The following is a 15780-nucleotide window of genomic DNA, read 5'->3' on the forward strand; positions in this document are numbered from 1 at the left end:
TGTAAATTAGATATCACAGGTAAATATTAGTGATTTTAATGATATTTTAGAAAAATGTAGCATTCTGTATACCTAAATAGTAGAAAAGAATAAAACTTAAACATGATTTTATATTTCAGCTTAGTGATTCTACTCTCTGGAAAAGGGCTTAACTCCAAAAAGTGAGACAGTGGAGCATTTAAGACTTTTGAGCTGAGGCTAAAGAAAATTTTCATATAATTTTCTTGTATGAAATGAATGTTCCTTACCAGTTTTATATTGTTTTGCTTGATTTTTTAGAATAGTTACTAAGATGTACAATATTTTACTCTAAAATTGAGGATGAACTCTGATGTCAGCATTATCATCTTCTAAAATCAGTGTCTTAGTTTGTTTATTCATCAACCCATCATTTATTCAGTAGCTTTGGTTAGTAAGGTCTGGAAATACAAGAATAGGACTCCATTGTTACCCTCAGAGTATTCTCCTGGGGAAATCAGATGTGTAAACATAATTGCATCATCATTTGATTCTTAATTGTGGCATAAATTCTGGGGTTAGGTGTATAATGGTGTTTCAGATTTCTCATCTGCAGAATGGTTATAATAAGAGTACCTTTCATTGGACTGTTGAGATAATTAAATGAACTTTTGCATGTATTTCACTTATATATGGAATGTGGTAAGCATACAATAAACGTTAACTATTTAAGCTGATGGTGGCAGTCATGAAAAGCATGTGCTAAATTCTGTAATAGAGCCCTGAATGAATTACTTTGGAAGCACAGAGAGGAGCGTGTAATCTAAGTTCCAGAGCTGTGCTATGCAATTATGGTAGCCACTAGACTACTAAGTTTTGAGCCCTTGAATTGTGGCTAGGCCAAAATGAGATGTGGTGTAAGTTAAAATACATACTGACTTCAAAGAGATAGTAGAAAAGAAATGTAAAATATCTTAATAATTTTTCACATTGATTACATGTTGAAATGATAATTTAGATATTTAGGTTAAATAAAATAAAATTAATTTCACCTGTTTTTATTTTTTTGTTTTTGTTTGTTTTTATTCTTTTAAATGTGGCTAGCAGCAAATTTAAATTATTGGATAGTGCTGTTCTAGAGGGTGAGAGAAGGCAGGATGAGATGGGTCTTGAAGGATAAGTAATCGTTTTCCTAAAGATACAGGAAAATGCGTTATTCCAGGAGAACACAGCATGTAATAAGCAGTGGAAAGTTATGTGGAATGGCAAAAAGTGTGTCTGGAGCAAAGCTTGGAATAAAGCTAAAAGAATAAAATGCAGGATTTACTTATTTCTTTAAGTACAGTATGTTAAGTTGAAGATGAAAGCCATGAATATGGTGCCATCTTCTTTGGTTCAATACATGTAATCTCTTGGTTTGACTTTGCATATTATGGACATGTAGTAAAACTGAATAACTGCCCTGCGGCAGTAAAAGCCAACTACTCTGTTGGATTTTAACAGTTTTATTGAGGCATAATTTATATACCATAAATGCACCCATTTAAAATATGCAGTTCAAAGAGTGTTAGTAAATTTACTACTAGATTCTTAAATTTTAATAGATCCCTTAGAGCTTAGCAAGAAGTGTCATTTTCCACTTCCAACTACAGACCTCCCGAGACTCTTAAATTTTAATCCACCTCTGGTGACCATTCTTATTCATTTTCCATTTGCATATTTATCTACCAATCTAGATATGGTACCTATATAAGAATTTAAAGTAGTTAAATATAGAGTAGTCCTGGTACTGCAAAATAAGAAAATCAAATATCTAAATTTGAGCTTGTCATCCTCCACATTCAGTGTATTTAAAAAATATCAATAGTTTGATGCTTATAATGTCAACAAGTATGCAATTTTCATTATTTCAAAAAAAATGAGATACCCGATTCAGATATCACACTTATAAATTGTTTGACGTTACAACTACACTATACTAGAGAAGGAGGGCTAAACTAGAAGTAAAAAGACCTGGCTTCTAGTTACGGCTCTGTTACTCAGTAACTGTGAGCCACATCAACTCACTTCATCTTTTTGAACCTCAAGCTTCCTCATCTATAAATATTGGGTGTGATAATAGTTAGATCTCTCTGCATAGGATTTTTGTGAGGATTAAATGAGATAATGCATTGTTTAATTATAAAACTGAATTTTTAAAAATATTTTAAATCTTCTTTAATATCCTAGAGGACAATAATACTCGAGTTTTGTTTGAACGAGTTTTAACATCTGGAAGTCTTCCACCTGAGAAGTCTGGGTAAGCCATTTTGAAAACTTACTGGTCGGGTTCTAATATTTGAATTGTGGTCTATGGGATGAACATTTGCTTGTTGTGACTATACGTTCCAGGAGAAATTTCCCTTCTCTCTTGAAGCTTAATTTACAAATGGCTGCCTTGCCATATTTTCATACCTGTTTAAGATTTGTTAAAAAAAATTTTTGCATACTGACTAGGATTATTTTGAGAGATGCCTTAGCAATTTATTATTAAATATTTTAATATACCTTGCTATATATCCCTAGAAATTTATATGAACAAACAAGAGAAGAGTTCTGAAATATTTACTTCTTACTCGAGAGCAAAGACTCTGACAAAATGAAAATTTGTTTGACAAATTATATCCCTGATTTATGGTTTTGACTCTGTCAGTTTTACAGGAGGAACAATATGGTATAGTGGTACAGTGAAAGTAGTAAGGCTTTGGAGTCTTGGGTTCAAATTCCAGCTCAGGCAACTACACCTTGGGCATATTTCCTCACTCTTGCCAATCCTTACGTTCTTGTCAAGTAGCAATAATGTCTACCAGTATAGGAATTTTGTGATAGTCCTCTACCTAGTATATAATAGGAACTCAGTGCATTACTTTACTACAAAGGTGCTTACTGACATTTATTTATTTATTTAACATCTTTTTTGGAGTATAATTGCTTTACAATGGTGTGTTAGTTTCTGCTTTATAGCAAAGTGAATCAGCTATACATATATCCCCATATCTCCTCCCTCTTACGTCTCCCTCCCACCCTCCCTATCTCACTCCTCTAGGTGGTCACAAAGCACCGAGCTGATATCCCTGTGCTATGCAGCTGTTTCCCACTAGCTATCTATTTTACACTTGGTAGTGTATATATGTCCATGCCAGTCTCTCACTTCGTCCCAGCTTACCCTTCCCCGTCCCCGTGTCCTCAAGTCCATTCTCAATGTCTGTGTCTTTATTCCTATCCTGCCCCTAGGTTCATCAGAACTTTTTTTTTTTTTAGATTCCACATATATGTGTTAGCATATGGTATTTGTTTTTCTCTTTCTGACTTACTTCACTCTGTATGACAGACTCTAGGTCCATCCACCTCACTAAAAATAACTCAATTTCATTTCTTTTTATGGCTAATATTCCATTGTATATATGTGCCACAACTTCTTTATCCATTCATCTGTCGATGGACACTTAGGTTGCTTCCATGTCCTGGCTATTGTAAGTAGTGCTGCAGTGAACATTGTAGTACATGACTCTTTTTGAATTATGGTTTTCTCAGGGTATATGACCAGTAGTGGGATTGCTGGGTCATATAATAGTTCTATTTTTAGTTTTTTAAGGAAACTCCATACTGTTCTCCATAGTGGCTGTATCAATTTACATTCCCCCCAACAGTGCAAGAGGGTTCCCTTTTCTCCACACCCTCTCCAGCATTTATTGTTTGTAGATTTTTTGATGATGGCCATTCTGACCGGTGTGAGGTGATACCTCATTGTAGATTTTTTTTAAAGTTTTTTTTAATTAATTTATTTCATTTATTTATTTTTGGCCGTGTTGGGTCTTCGTTGCTGCATGTGGGCTTTCTCTAGTTGTGCGTACTCTTCGTTGCGATACGCAGGCTTCTCACTACGGTGGCCTTTCTTGTTGCGGAGCACGGGCTATAGGCATGCGGGCTTCAGTAGTTGAAGCACGCAGGCTCAGTAGTTGTGGTGCATGGGCCTAGTTGCTGCACGGCATGTGGGATCTTCCTGGACCAGGGCTCAAACCCGTGTCCCCTGCATTGGCAGGTGGATTCTTAACCACTGTGCCACCAGGGAAGCCCTCATTGTAGTTTTGACTTGCATTTCTCTAATGATTAGTGATGTTGAGGATCCTTCCATGTGTTTATTGGCAATCTGTATATCTTCTATGGAGAAATGTCTATTTAGGTCTTCTGCCCATTTTTGGACTGGGTTGTTTGTTTATTTGATATTGAGCTGCATGAGCCTTACTGATATTTAAGTATCAGTAAGTAAGTATTAAGTAAGCCTTACTGATATCTACTTACTCTCTAAGTAGAGTCTTAAGAGAATTAATTTTGGCTGTTAGAAAAGTGGTGAGGCACAAATTTGTCCCCAACGATCCGTATTAATGGGAAAAAATAGAGAGCATGTTAGATTTCAAAATATATTTTTATTCATATGTTGCCCCAAGAATGTATTCTACATTTTAATTCATGCGACTCCAAAATGGTGAAGCCACATTATTCAGGAGAAACTGGAAATCTGTCTAGGTTCCTTCTTCAACTCTTCCACCTAGAGTTTACTCTCTCTAGTGTAAATGTCTCTCTTATTGGCCACAAAGGATAGGAAGGTATGCTAAATAAGTAAAAACTCAAAAAAAAAGCCTTAAATATGAAAGTATTTAGGGTAAAGGGTTATGATGACTGTAATTTACTTTCAAATACTTAAGCAAAAACAAGATGAAGCAAATATGGCAAAGTATTAATAATGATTAAATCTAGGTTATGGTATATAGGCATTCATTATACTACTATATTTTTCTGAAGTTTGGAAATCTTTATAATAACAAAAAGATTTGTATAATTTAAAAAAAAAAAGGGAGGAAGGGAACTTAAAGATTTTTTGTAAGACTCAAACCCAGAATAGTAAAGTATTGATTATATTTATTTTCTTACAGAGAAATCTGGGCCCGATTTTTAGCTTTTGAAAGTAATATTGGTGATCTAGCTAGTATACTCAAAGTGGAGAAAAGACGGTTTACAGCATTCAAAGAAGAGTATGAAGGCAAAGAAACAGCTTTACTGGTAGATAGATACAAGTTCATGGATTTATATCCTTGCTCTGCAAGTGAACTAAAAGCGCTTGGGTATAAGGTATGTACTTGGGCTCAAGATGTGTGTAGTGTCTTTACTTTCCTAATGTTTTAGAATAGTTCATGGATAAACTTCACTCTAAAGTAAATTCTGAAATAGAAATTAATCGAGCTTTAGAATAGATTTGAAGAATAGAAAAAAGTTCAGGGATTTTCCTTGGGTTTGTGAAATATTGACTATCAACAATACTGAACAAAATGAGAATTAAAATGAGATTTAACAAACTTTCTTTCCTGGAAATTGTTAATGCCTTATATCTTATGTCTTGTGGGCAGATGGAGGAGGTGGGTGAAGGAAGAAAAACAAAAGAAAATCTGAATGTCACTTAGGTTAGTTTTTCTCTAATAGCTCTTAAGACTGATGTGTGTGTTTTGACAGGAGATCATATATAGTAATTCCTGCTATATATTTTGTAGATATAATGAAGAAACATTATAGCTTATTAAATCCATAAAGTTCCTTGAAGGATTTGTATCTTTAAAACAGGGCTCCTTCAGTGGGGTCCTTTAGGAAATTAGCTTATCTAGGAATGGAACTCTTCTGTTTGGACTACTGAGTCATAAGGAAACAAATATGGAACCTGAACTCATTCAGGCCAAGGGGAAAGATTAATGTTTACACACTCCTAGAAATAGCCCTTTCTGAGAAGACCATTGTTCTATCATTTCTTGATTTTTCTGTGTCATGTGAACAAAGACAGACCAAGATGGAAGCCCAAAGGGAAGCTATATCCACAAGAGTCCTCGATTGGTCCCCTTAAGCCAGCCGGCATTAGGATGTTCCTCACCATCACTCTGTATTTCCTCACTGCCCTCTTTTAGCCTGGGTCTCACTGGCTAAACCAGATTAAAATAAACTTCAGACCTTTTCATTAATGGAAGCTCCAGTTGTGTGCCAGCCCCATGTTCCTATTCTGAACTAAGGGGTTACTGCTCAGGGATCAGCAGGTTCTGCTTCGGGTTTAACTACTTCTTAATGAAAAGCCAAAGACATTTGAAGATTATGTGGAATTTTTAGGCTATTTCAACTTTGCCAAGATGAAAATGGAAATTAAGGAAGTTAATGAAAAGATCTTACTAAGTAGAACTACTTCTTGAATATGAATTTTCCATCTTGTATTCGTTTCTGTTCTTTTGTTTATTTGGAAAGGATTATTATACTTTTGTGTGTCACACATAAGTGAGAGAGGGAAAGAAAGAAAAAAAAGTAATTCCCAGTAGGCATACTCATTTAGATCTGCCACCAAATGCATATGAGCAAACTTTGAGAATATGAAATTCTCTTATATCCCTTGATGGTGGCAAAAGAGGCTCTTTTGGTTTTAGACAGATTGACACTGGTTACCTGTAGCAGAGGAACTTCTCTGGGATAGGGCCTCTTTAAGAGGTAGCATGTTGCTCCCTTTGACATATCTCAGAGGGTTGCTTTCAGCTCTGGCAGGCATTGCTGGGACACTGAAAAGAAGACTGGATGGGTGTGAGGTCAGAGAGGCCTGTGCTCTCAAATCCTCTACTTCTTAGCCATCTAACATTGGAGACAGCAGAACCTCTTTTGAGTGTCAGCTTCTTCTGTAAAATGGAGGTGTTACTATTTGCCTCCTCAGAGAGGGAATAAATGGCAAAAACTGACAAATAGTGGTTGCTCAACAAACATTCCTTCCCCCCATAACAGTATTTTGGGAGTAATTTTTCATTTCATTAGCAAAATCTTATGAACTAATGTAAGTGATGATAAGCTTTATGTTAGGTTTCATGAAACAGCACCTTACTTAATCCAGCTTCTTCACTTAGAGAACCTGGTAGATGATGTTCAATTTTAGTGGAAGGGAGTTATCAGGAAAATATCTAAAACCGCAGATTTTCTTCCAAATTACCCCACCTCTACCTGGTATGTATTACCTACAAAAGCTTGTATCTATCCTACAAGTGTCCCACCTGGCGACACTGAGTCTAATGATTCTTAACAGTGGTCTTTACAGCCCTTTAGCTTTCCTTGTTAACAACCTTTACTGTCATGGAAGTTCTCGCTTATCTTTCTCCATTCTCTCTATGGTTTTAACCCAGTTATTCACAGTGTATCCTCAAGATTGTAGAATTGCACAGTTATACTCTATAAGTCCCTTTTTCAGGTTTAGGATTCTTCTGTTCTGCATTTTCAGGATGTCTCCCGTGCTAAGCTAGCAGCTATAATTCCAGACCCAGTTGTAGCTCCTTCTATAGTGCCTGTTCTGAAAGATGAAGTGGATAGAAAACCAGAATACCCTAAACCAGACACTCAGCAGATGATTCCATTTCAGCCACGACATTTAGCACGTAAGCCATGACTTTAGATCCAGTACTGAGACCTCAGTTTGTTTGTTGGTTTAACTGGAGAGGTGTGGGGGGCAAAGTAATGTGACCTTTCCATTGTAGGTTAATAATTAGACTCAGGGTCACTATGACAGGTGGTTTGGCTGTAATCTTTGAACCAAGATGAGTTTAAAATGTCTTAAAAAAGAAAAAAACAAAACCTCATTGATCCAGATTGCAGTAACCCATTTTGGCAGTGATACTTAAGACAGTTTTCAGAAATGCTGCTACATACAGATTACCTGCACAGCTGGAAACTTACTTTGGTGATGTTATTTGGTATCGTTTATACTTACTAATGGGTAGTAGCCTCTCTGGATTCTATTTGAACAGGGCCCTTATGATTAAATATGTTACTGTGTAACTGACTTTAAATGGGATTGCTGAAAAAATGACTTGTGAGGCTTAGGCATGATCTTTGACAAAAACTGACTAGCTCAGCGCCTGGGTTGCCTTATGCAAAGTCACTTGTTTACTTTTCTGCCTCCCAGTGGCCATGGGGTTGAGACTGCTTTCACTGTCTCACCCACTTGCGTTTGGTCAAACATATAAAGCACTAAAAACATTTTAAGATGTCCAGAACAAAGCAACATGACTATTTGTACATAGTAATTTATATACAGATTACTTATGTTGGTTCATTACATGTGCAGAAACTCTTCCATCCCATTTGATTCCTACTTTTCTTTCTTTTACAGCTCCGGGCTTACACCCTGTCCCTGGTGGAGTGTTCCCAGTACCACCTGCAGCAGTTGTTTTAATGAAACTTCTCCCTCCTCCTATTTGTTTCCAGGTTTGTTCACTATTTTCATGATAGATATTTGCTCTATGGGTAATTATAGTAATTGTGTGCTTTTTCTCTTGTATCATGGGAAATGCAAAGTAGGGCTATTTTGTCAGATTATTGGGGATTAAATTTTCTTTGTGTCAAAATAGGGTCCTTTTGTACAAGTGGATGAACTGATGGAAATTTTCCGAAGATGCAAGATACCAAATAGTAAGTGATGAGTCTCCGTTACTAGAGTGGAATTCACATTGTTGTTTCCTAGGCAGGAGAGACTGTCATTCTTTGGCACTGAAGTTTCCAAAACCAGCTAGCCATCTTGCAGAAGTACAGTGACACCTAGGAGGGATCCTTTGGATCTCTTTGGTACAGAGAGGCTTGTTCATGTTCTTATTCTTCTAAGAAAAACATCATAAAAAGCGTATCTTTTCTATTCATGTGAACATGCACTATCAGGTTTGGCTTATGAAAATAATTTTATTAATTTTAACAGCAGCTTTTTTGTATTTAACTATTCAATAGTATCAGTAGTACTATCTCAGAATTTCCTAATAGGAGGCTACAAAATTATAAAGTATCCAAAGTAGTACATACATATTCCTTCACAGTAGCATACTTTTAACCATCCTCCAACAACAGTCCTTTTTGTTTTGCTTCAATAGCAGTTGAAGAAGCTGTGAGGATCATTACTGGAGGAGCCCCAGAGCTAGCTGTAGAAGGCAATGGCCCGGTGGAAAGTAATGCAGTACTCACCAAGGCTGTCAAAAGGCCCAACGAAGATTCAGACGAAGATGAGGAAAAGGGAGCTGTCGTTCCCCCTGTTCATGACATTTACAGAGCAAGGCAGCAGAAGCGAATTCGGTGAAGCAGGCACAGAACCTGCCTCAGAAAGAAAACTCCTATCCAGGATTCCTTTTGCCTCTTAAGTCATATGTTTAAAAGAGACAATGCTTTGTTACAAAGTTCTTGGAAACAAAGTTGTATTGTCATTGGTGCCTCTATTCATATGCTTCTTGAGAAAAACCAACCAACCTATGTGAATTTTAGGATTTGGAACAGACCTATGCTCTAAGAAAAATTAGGTTTTCAAAAATGTGAGAAGAGTACAAAGTGGCAGAACCACATTTTGTTCCCGCTTCAAGGGTGTCTTGTATGTACCACTTGAAGACTTGTGGGTTTTCAACAGTTTTATTTTAAAAACTGGATGGTTTATGATTGTAAAGCATTTTATCACATTTTCTGAAAACAACAGCTGTTCTTGGTTTGCTTATGTAGAGTCCTGCCTTATTGTTTGTCTTATTTATGGCAGAATGTACGGAATCGGTTTTGTAGTTTAAAATTTTAAAAAACAATCCTTTAGAAAATAAAAGGATCTCAAAAAGTCATGTCTCTTGCTGCTGCTTTCATTCAGATTTTATCTGAAATAGCTACTTACGTTATTTAGCCAATACTGTTTAAAACTAAAGGTCAACAATGTAAGGAAAAGTCATCCTGTATTTACTATATATACACTTAACTGTTGTCCTTTCCTGGTCTTTTTTGCTACTATTTGAAAACATGAGAGATCCATTTTTAAGAGGCAAATTAAACATTTTAGAAATCTTCAAATATGAATGCATTTTCCCCAAATTAAATCTGAGGGCGATAGAACTGAGATATTTTATCTTGCATGTCTCTTAAAAGCAACGTAAGTATGGGAATTCCTTTAACCACTCACTGTCTTGCTCTCACATAAATATATTTCAAAAAGTGCTCAGTATTCAAGAACATTTTTTTCATCAGCTAAACAAAGACAGCATTAAAGGAAACTACAGCCGAGTAACCAAAAACTAGCTACAGTGAGCAAAAACTTACCATAAAAATTAAAAGAATTAAGTTTTGCTCTTTTTTAGCAACGTTACCTCCTCTTGACTCATTTCTAGAAAACTAGACCAACAACTAGTTGAGCCTAAGGATTGTGATTCAGAATAAAAGCTAAAAATAAGGAAGGAAATAAGAGGAAAAGTACGAAGGCTATAAAGAGACAATGTTTGCACAATGGGTACACAATTTAGAATTTGAATTCAAGTGTGATTAAATATCAGCTTCAAATATTTCTATAAAACCTATAATAAAAGGTTATCTTGAATCACTTTCTTATATAAATTTATACATAGCAAGGTCATATTTACCTAAGTTGATCACAAGCATATGTCTCCAGTATTTTCCCAGTGAAGCTGAGAAAAATTTCCTCAAAACAAAGTCAGCTGCCTCTACTTCAGATTTTGTTATCTTCCTAAGTATCATTTTCAAGCTGTGTGGGGTTTTTTTTAATATCATGGTTATCAACAACACAATCTGAAAGGCATAAGTAGTACCATATAGCATAAACTTAAAAATATAGAGATATGGAATCTTTCCTGAAGTGCTATCTTGGGTAGTGTATTGAAGAAGACAAAATGGTTTCAAATACCTGTAATGGTCTGTAACAGTGTTCCCATGTGACAAAAGAAAGCCACGTGATTGAGTATGGAAAAATACCTTTTTTTTTTTTTTTTTTTTTAGCATTGTAATAAGAAAACACACACGTACACCCCTACCTACCTTGGGGAAAAGTGCTGCTAAGGACTGTTAAGGCCATTATGTGTATTACAACTGCTCCTACTACATTCATTTCTAAGACTTTTTCCCCTAGAAATTATATGACCTTTAAACTTAAAAAAGGATTATTTCTTAAGAAAATATTTTCTAATGTTCTACCTGATATATATATGAACTTTTAGTTTTTAGTATGATTTTGTCTGAATGTTTGATAATTCCTTTTGTAAACACAGTGAACAAGTAGCATGATGTTAGAAATCTGAAATTATTTTTGGAAATCTATCTGCAGACTCTCATGGTATATATAGCCAGTCCTATGTGTCCAAGGTCTCTCATATATCCATATTGCTGGACCCAGAGAAATTACCAAGAGATATCCATATCTTTCCTCTTTATAAAAACAATGACAGCATCTCCCCACAATTCTAGAACTGGATAAAATTTAAGGACCATAAATGCTCCCTAAACAAAGATCAGTCAAACTCTGGCTTTTAGCACTAAATTTCGAACGAGAGATTTTACCTATGTTGCCACACATAGTAAAGTAAAAGGTTATAGCTACCTAGTAAATATAAAACTGATCAAATTGTACCACTGGAAAAGAATGAAAAAATATACCACTTTTGTCAACATATTGACCTTGGGCAATAATTATTAATTTATTTGGTAATTTTATAATCCTCTATTGGATATGCTTTCTTTAAAAAAATAAATTTATTTATTTATTTTTGGCTGCGCTGGGTCTTCGTTGCTGCACGTGGGCTTTCTCTAGTTGCGGCGAGCGGGGGGGCTACTCTTCGTTGCGGTGAGCGGGCTTCTCATAAATTCTGGTTTTTACATTTCAGTTCCCAAAGCAAACTTCATTAAAGTTGGTAGTTCTTACTTGACTGTGACGTTCAGCAAGTGAAGTTATATTTCATTTAGTAAAAATTTCAGAAGTCTTGAAAGGTAATTCATACCAAGTAACAAAACTCAGGTACCACATTACTAAGTAAAAACTTAAATATTCAACAGAAGTGAGCTTACCAGTCTCTGGGAATAAAAGTCCAAAAAACCAATTCAGTTTACTAAATTTTCTTCCCCGTCTGAGCCCTGACCAAATTTCTGCTTCGAGCTTACAGCAGACAGTACTTTAAAAAGCAGAGGCAACAAGAATTAGAAAGGAAAAAAAAAAGTGTTACTTCGATTTTAAGGTTGCTTTTAAGTCAGAAGTTGCACTTAAAGGTTCTCAATGCTTAGTTCAGATAAAACAAACACAAAAATGGTGAAATCTGACTATTGCTACCAACTCCAGACACATCTGATTACTAAATTAAGTGACATTCCATCAAATCAGGCCTATAGATTAGTTCAGAAGGCAACACAGTATGACAGAAACCCACACTAGGGGCAGTTTTAAGTAAAATTCTGCCTGTTCAGATTTCTGACACTTCTAGCTTTTTCTGAAAGTGTCAGTGAACATTTCATAGGTTAATAGAGGCTTTTAGGCCTAAAGGTTTTCCCCTCCCCCATCCCATGAAGTTGCTTTGAATACTGTGAATAAAAAGGCAATCCATTAAAATAGGTATACAATATAAAACCCAATATAAATACACAATTGCAAACATCACTGTAATTCTTTATTTAGATTATGTTTTCAATGAGATAGTGCCTTTTAATATGAGTTTCATAGCCCATCGTCCACTACCATTCAGTCATCCACTCATTTGTTCATTGATGCATTCATTTACTTCAAATGATATAGAGGTGGAAATGGGGAGAAACCACTGGGGTGGAGTGAACGGCAGCACATATGAAAAGTAAGATTGCAGCTCTAGCACAGAAGAGATGAGAAAAGAAAATAACAGTCTTGGGACAGGACAGGAGGAAAACCTTCCCTACAGGCCTGTAAAATGTGCTTGACTGAAGGGAGGTTGGGCACCAACAGTCGAATCTGTCATGATAACAGATATGCACCTACAGGCAGGGTTATATGCTCTCCTTTGTTGCTAATAAAGTCATTCATAGTCCTTTTGCATGTACAAAGCATTCTAATATCCATTATCAAATTTAATCCTCCCAGGAAGTGTGAGTTAGGAGTATGCTCATTTTACGGGTGAAAATACAGAGCCCAAGGAAGAATGATTAGCCCAACATCACATAACCTTGCAAGAAGGCAACAGAGGAAAAACTCAACCCAGATCTTCCTCTAAATCAGGAACTTTCTGCACAATCCTACTGCAGTCTACTTAAGTTATTAAGTCCAGTCAGATTTACTACAGAATGTCAGACTTGGAAAGGCTTGTAAGGTTAAATCCAGTCCTTTCATTTTATAAGTACTGGAAATGGGTCCTGATTTGCTCGAGCTAATCACGTAACAGAAATAGGATCAAAACTCTGGTTTCTTGACAGCTCCCAGTCTTTCCACTCTACCACCCTGCCTCAAAATTAAAAGAAATACAAATGTTATACACAGAAATCAGGGCATGCCAAAATGTCACTGGAAATCAAACAGCAAACACCTATTCCCTCCCTTTGAAATTCACCAGGAAAGTAGGCTGCTCTATTCCCAGGTATCTTAAGACTCTGGAGAAAGTAAAATAAGCCACAAAAACAGAACTGCTAAATAATCCATTCAGAATTGTCAGCCAGTATGTGCACATTATGTGCCTATTGAGTCAAACTTTTTAATAACTTCTCTTCACAGAGAAAAAAATTCCTACACACCTGTCCACTGCATTAATCAGTAAGATATATCAGTGTAACTCTGACCTGAAGTATATTTATAAAGGGCTACATAAACGATCACATTTTACAGCTTGCTTTAGAATAAGATTAAAAAATATACATATGTAGAGTGAGAATCCACCCAATCAGTTGAGAGCTGACAAGGCAGCAGTCACCGCTCTAGACATTCATTCATTCATTCATTCAGGAGACTATCAAAGAAATCTACCTGACCTGCTGATATCAACCCAACTCTCAAGGCAATCAGTTCTACCCACCTGCAGTGAAATACTAGTGCCCAATAAACTCAGCACTTCCACAAGACATGTTTTCCACAAACCTGTTAGGCAGGAAACCACATCAAATGCAATCAGTATGCAGTATATAACCCAATTCAATTCTGAAGGATAATGTATACGCCAAAGCTATTTCTGTCTTGGAGGGAGAGCTGTAGGGGGGAGTTCTAAGTAGATGCTTAGCAAATGTTTCCTGAGTGACTAAATGAACTAAATGAATTTTCCTGGCCCTTAGTGATAATCCTATGAGATTCCAGGAAGAAAACTAGCTCACTTATCTTCAAAGAGCAGCAACAAAATGATTCAATATGAATATTGTGATTCTGAACTCTGCCGTCTTCATTCTGGCTTCTGTAGAATTCCACCAGTGGACACTGAGGTAGTGGGGGCCACAGGAGTCTGTGAAGCTCCCTGTTATATAGGCATCAAGATTTCAAAGTGTTCAAACTTCACTCTATGTAGGAACCCATGAGGGAAAAGAAAGAAAAAAATCACCTAAGAGTTAACTCTTACAAAAGAAATCAAAATGAAGAAACTTTGAGATTTAGGGAAAATGGCTGCAGGAGCTGGTGACCCACCCTGCATCTGTGAGGGTAACGCTCCTCTCCGGCATCCTTGGCTGCGGAGGGAGGGACCCAAACACTGAGGCTGAGGCAAGCAAGAGTGCTGCCCCCAGGAACCTCATACTCTACAACCAGTGAGCACAGCTTCCACAGCAGCCTTATCTCCAGAAACAATTCCAGAGGTGACCTCATTGAATAAGCTACAAAAGATGTGATTTTGTTCTTTAAAAGTTCTACTTACCGAGCTTTCATCCCCTTCCAGTGAAACCTTGGAGGATTTGTCCTTCAGCCTAAACTTTATTAATATGACCTCTGACCACGTAACCCAGCATACATTTCTGACTGCAAGTAAAAATATTAGAAGCAAATACTTGGAGAAATCACATTCCCAGTATAACCTTCACTCCTCTGAAGCCTCGCATCACTAGACAGTGTACAGGGTGGATGTTTCCCCAACGCTGTCCCCAGCTCCACCCCAGCGCTCATCGGCTTGAATGAAGGGATTCCTTGCATGATTCTGGGAACTGGAGATCGCCCAACAACTTCATGGCTCTGTTTCTAACAAAATGTCCCTGTCTAAAATACACACAGGCACATGCGCACATTTTATTTTTTTTAACAGAACAGGTCACCTGTGAGAGCCAAGCTACCCTTTCAGTCACAGGATATGTCAGGAATTCTGGTCACTGAAGTTCCTCAATAAATACTGCTCAAAAACCAGGGATCTCCTATAACTTCGTTATCCAAGAAATAAGTGAGCTGACGCTATTTTACCTGAAAACACTTAAATCCAATGCTGGAATTCGAATCCAATCAATACATCTATGTATTGTATCAGAGTGAACTTTTCAGTAAGAACTTCAGACATCTGTCCTCTTCTGTATATTACACTAACATATATTAAAAAAAAAAATTTCTCCTTGACTTTCAAGGCATAAAAGTCACAGAATTTTCCTTTCTCTAGATCCCATAACTGCTATCATCCAGGCTCAGAAGTAATTTTGTATAAACAAGTAAGCTTTTTAAAATCAAATAACTCTCCTCTAGAACAAAAGGGTTCTGGGGCTCCAGCTAGCCCAGGCAGGGAGAAAGCAATAAACAGTGGGTGCGGGAGGTGTGTGGAGGCAGTAAGACTATATAAAGTCCTTCCAACACAAAATACCTGGAGGAAGGAGGGCTGGGCTGGGCAAGAGACGGGCAAGGGTCTAAACGCATCAAGGCCTGGTTCTGTTCACTCTGGGGTGGCTGTCAGATACTCTTGGGTGTCTGAAAGAAAAGCGAGCCAGATGGCAGAAGAGGTCCCAGGCTCCTGGGAGAGACGAGGCAGCTACGATCATGATAGGGTGTGGGTGGAGACACACGGCAGTCCACCCGTC

The 15780-nt window shown here is 36.9% G+C and overlaps 1 protein-coding gene across 1 annotated transcript in view; it reads left to right on the plus strand.

Annotated features, from left to right (window-relative positions):
- CSTF3 (cleavage stimulation factor subunit 3) overlaps positions 1-10795 on the plus strand; it is a 71131-nt gene extending 60336 nt beyond the window's left edge. The window contains exons 16-21 of the mRNA XM_030864774.2: positions 2188-2257; positions 4932-5127; positions 7286-7439; positions 8174-8268; positions 8412-8472; positions 8922-10795. Of these exons, the coding sequence (XP_030720634.1) occupies positions 2188-2257; positions 4932-5127; positions 7286-7439; positions 8174-8268; positions 8412-8472; positions 8922-9124 (779 nt within the window). The 3' untranslated portion in view covers positions 9125-10795. The remainder of the gene's footprint in view (positions 1-2187; positions 2258-4931; positions 5128-7285; positions 7440-8173; positions 8269-8411; positions 8473-8921) is intronic.
- Positions 10796-15780: the final 4985 nt, after the last annotated feature.

Source organism: Globicephala melas, chromosome 8, assembly GCF_963455315.2.
Source record: "Globicephala melas chromosome 8, mGloMel1.2, whole genome shotgun sequence".
Taxonomy (NCBI): domain Eukaryota; kingdom Metazoa; phylum Chordata; class Mammalia; order Artiodactyla; family Delphinidae; genus Globicephala; species Globicephala melas.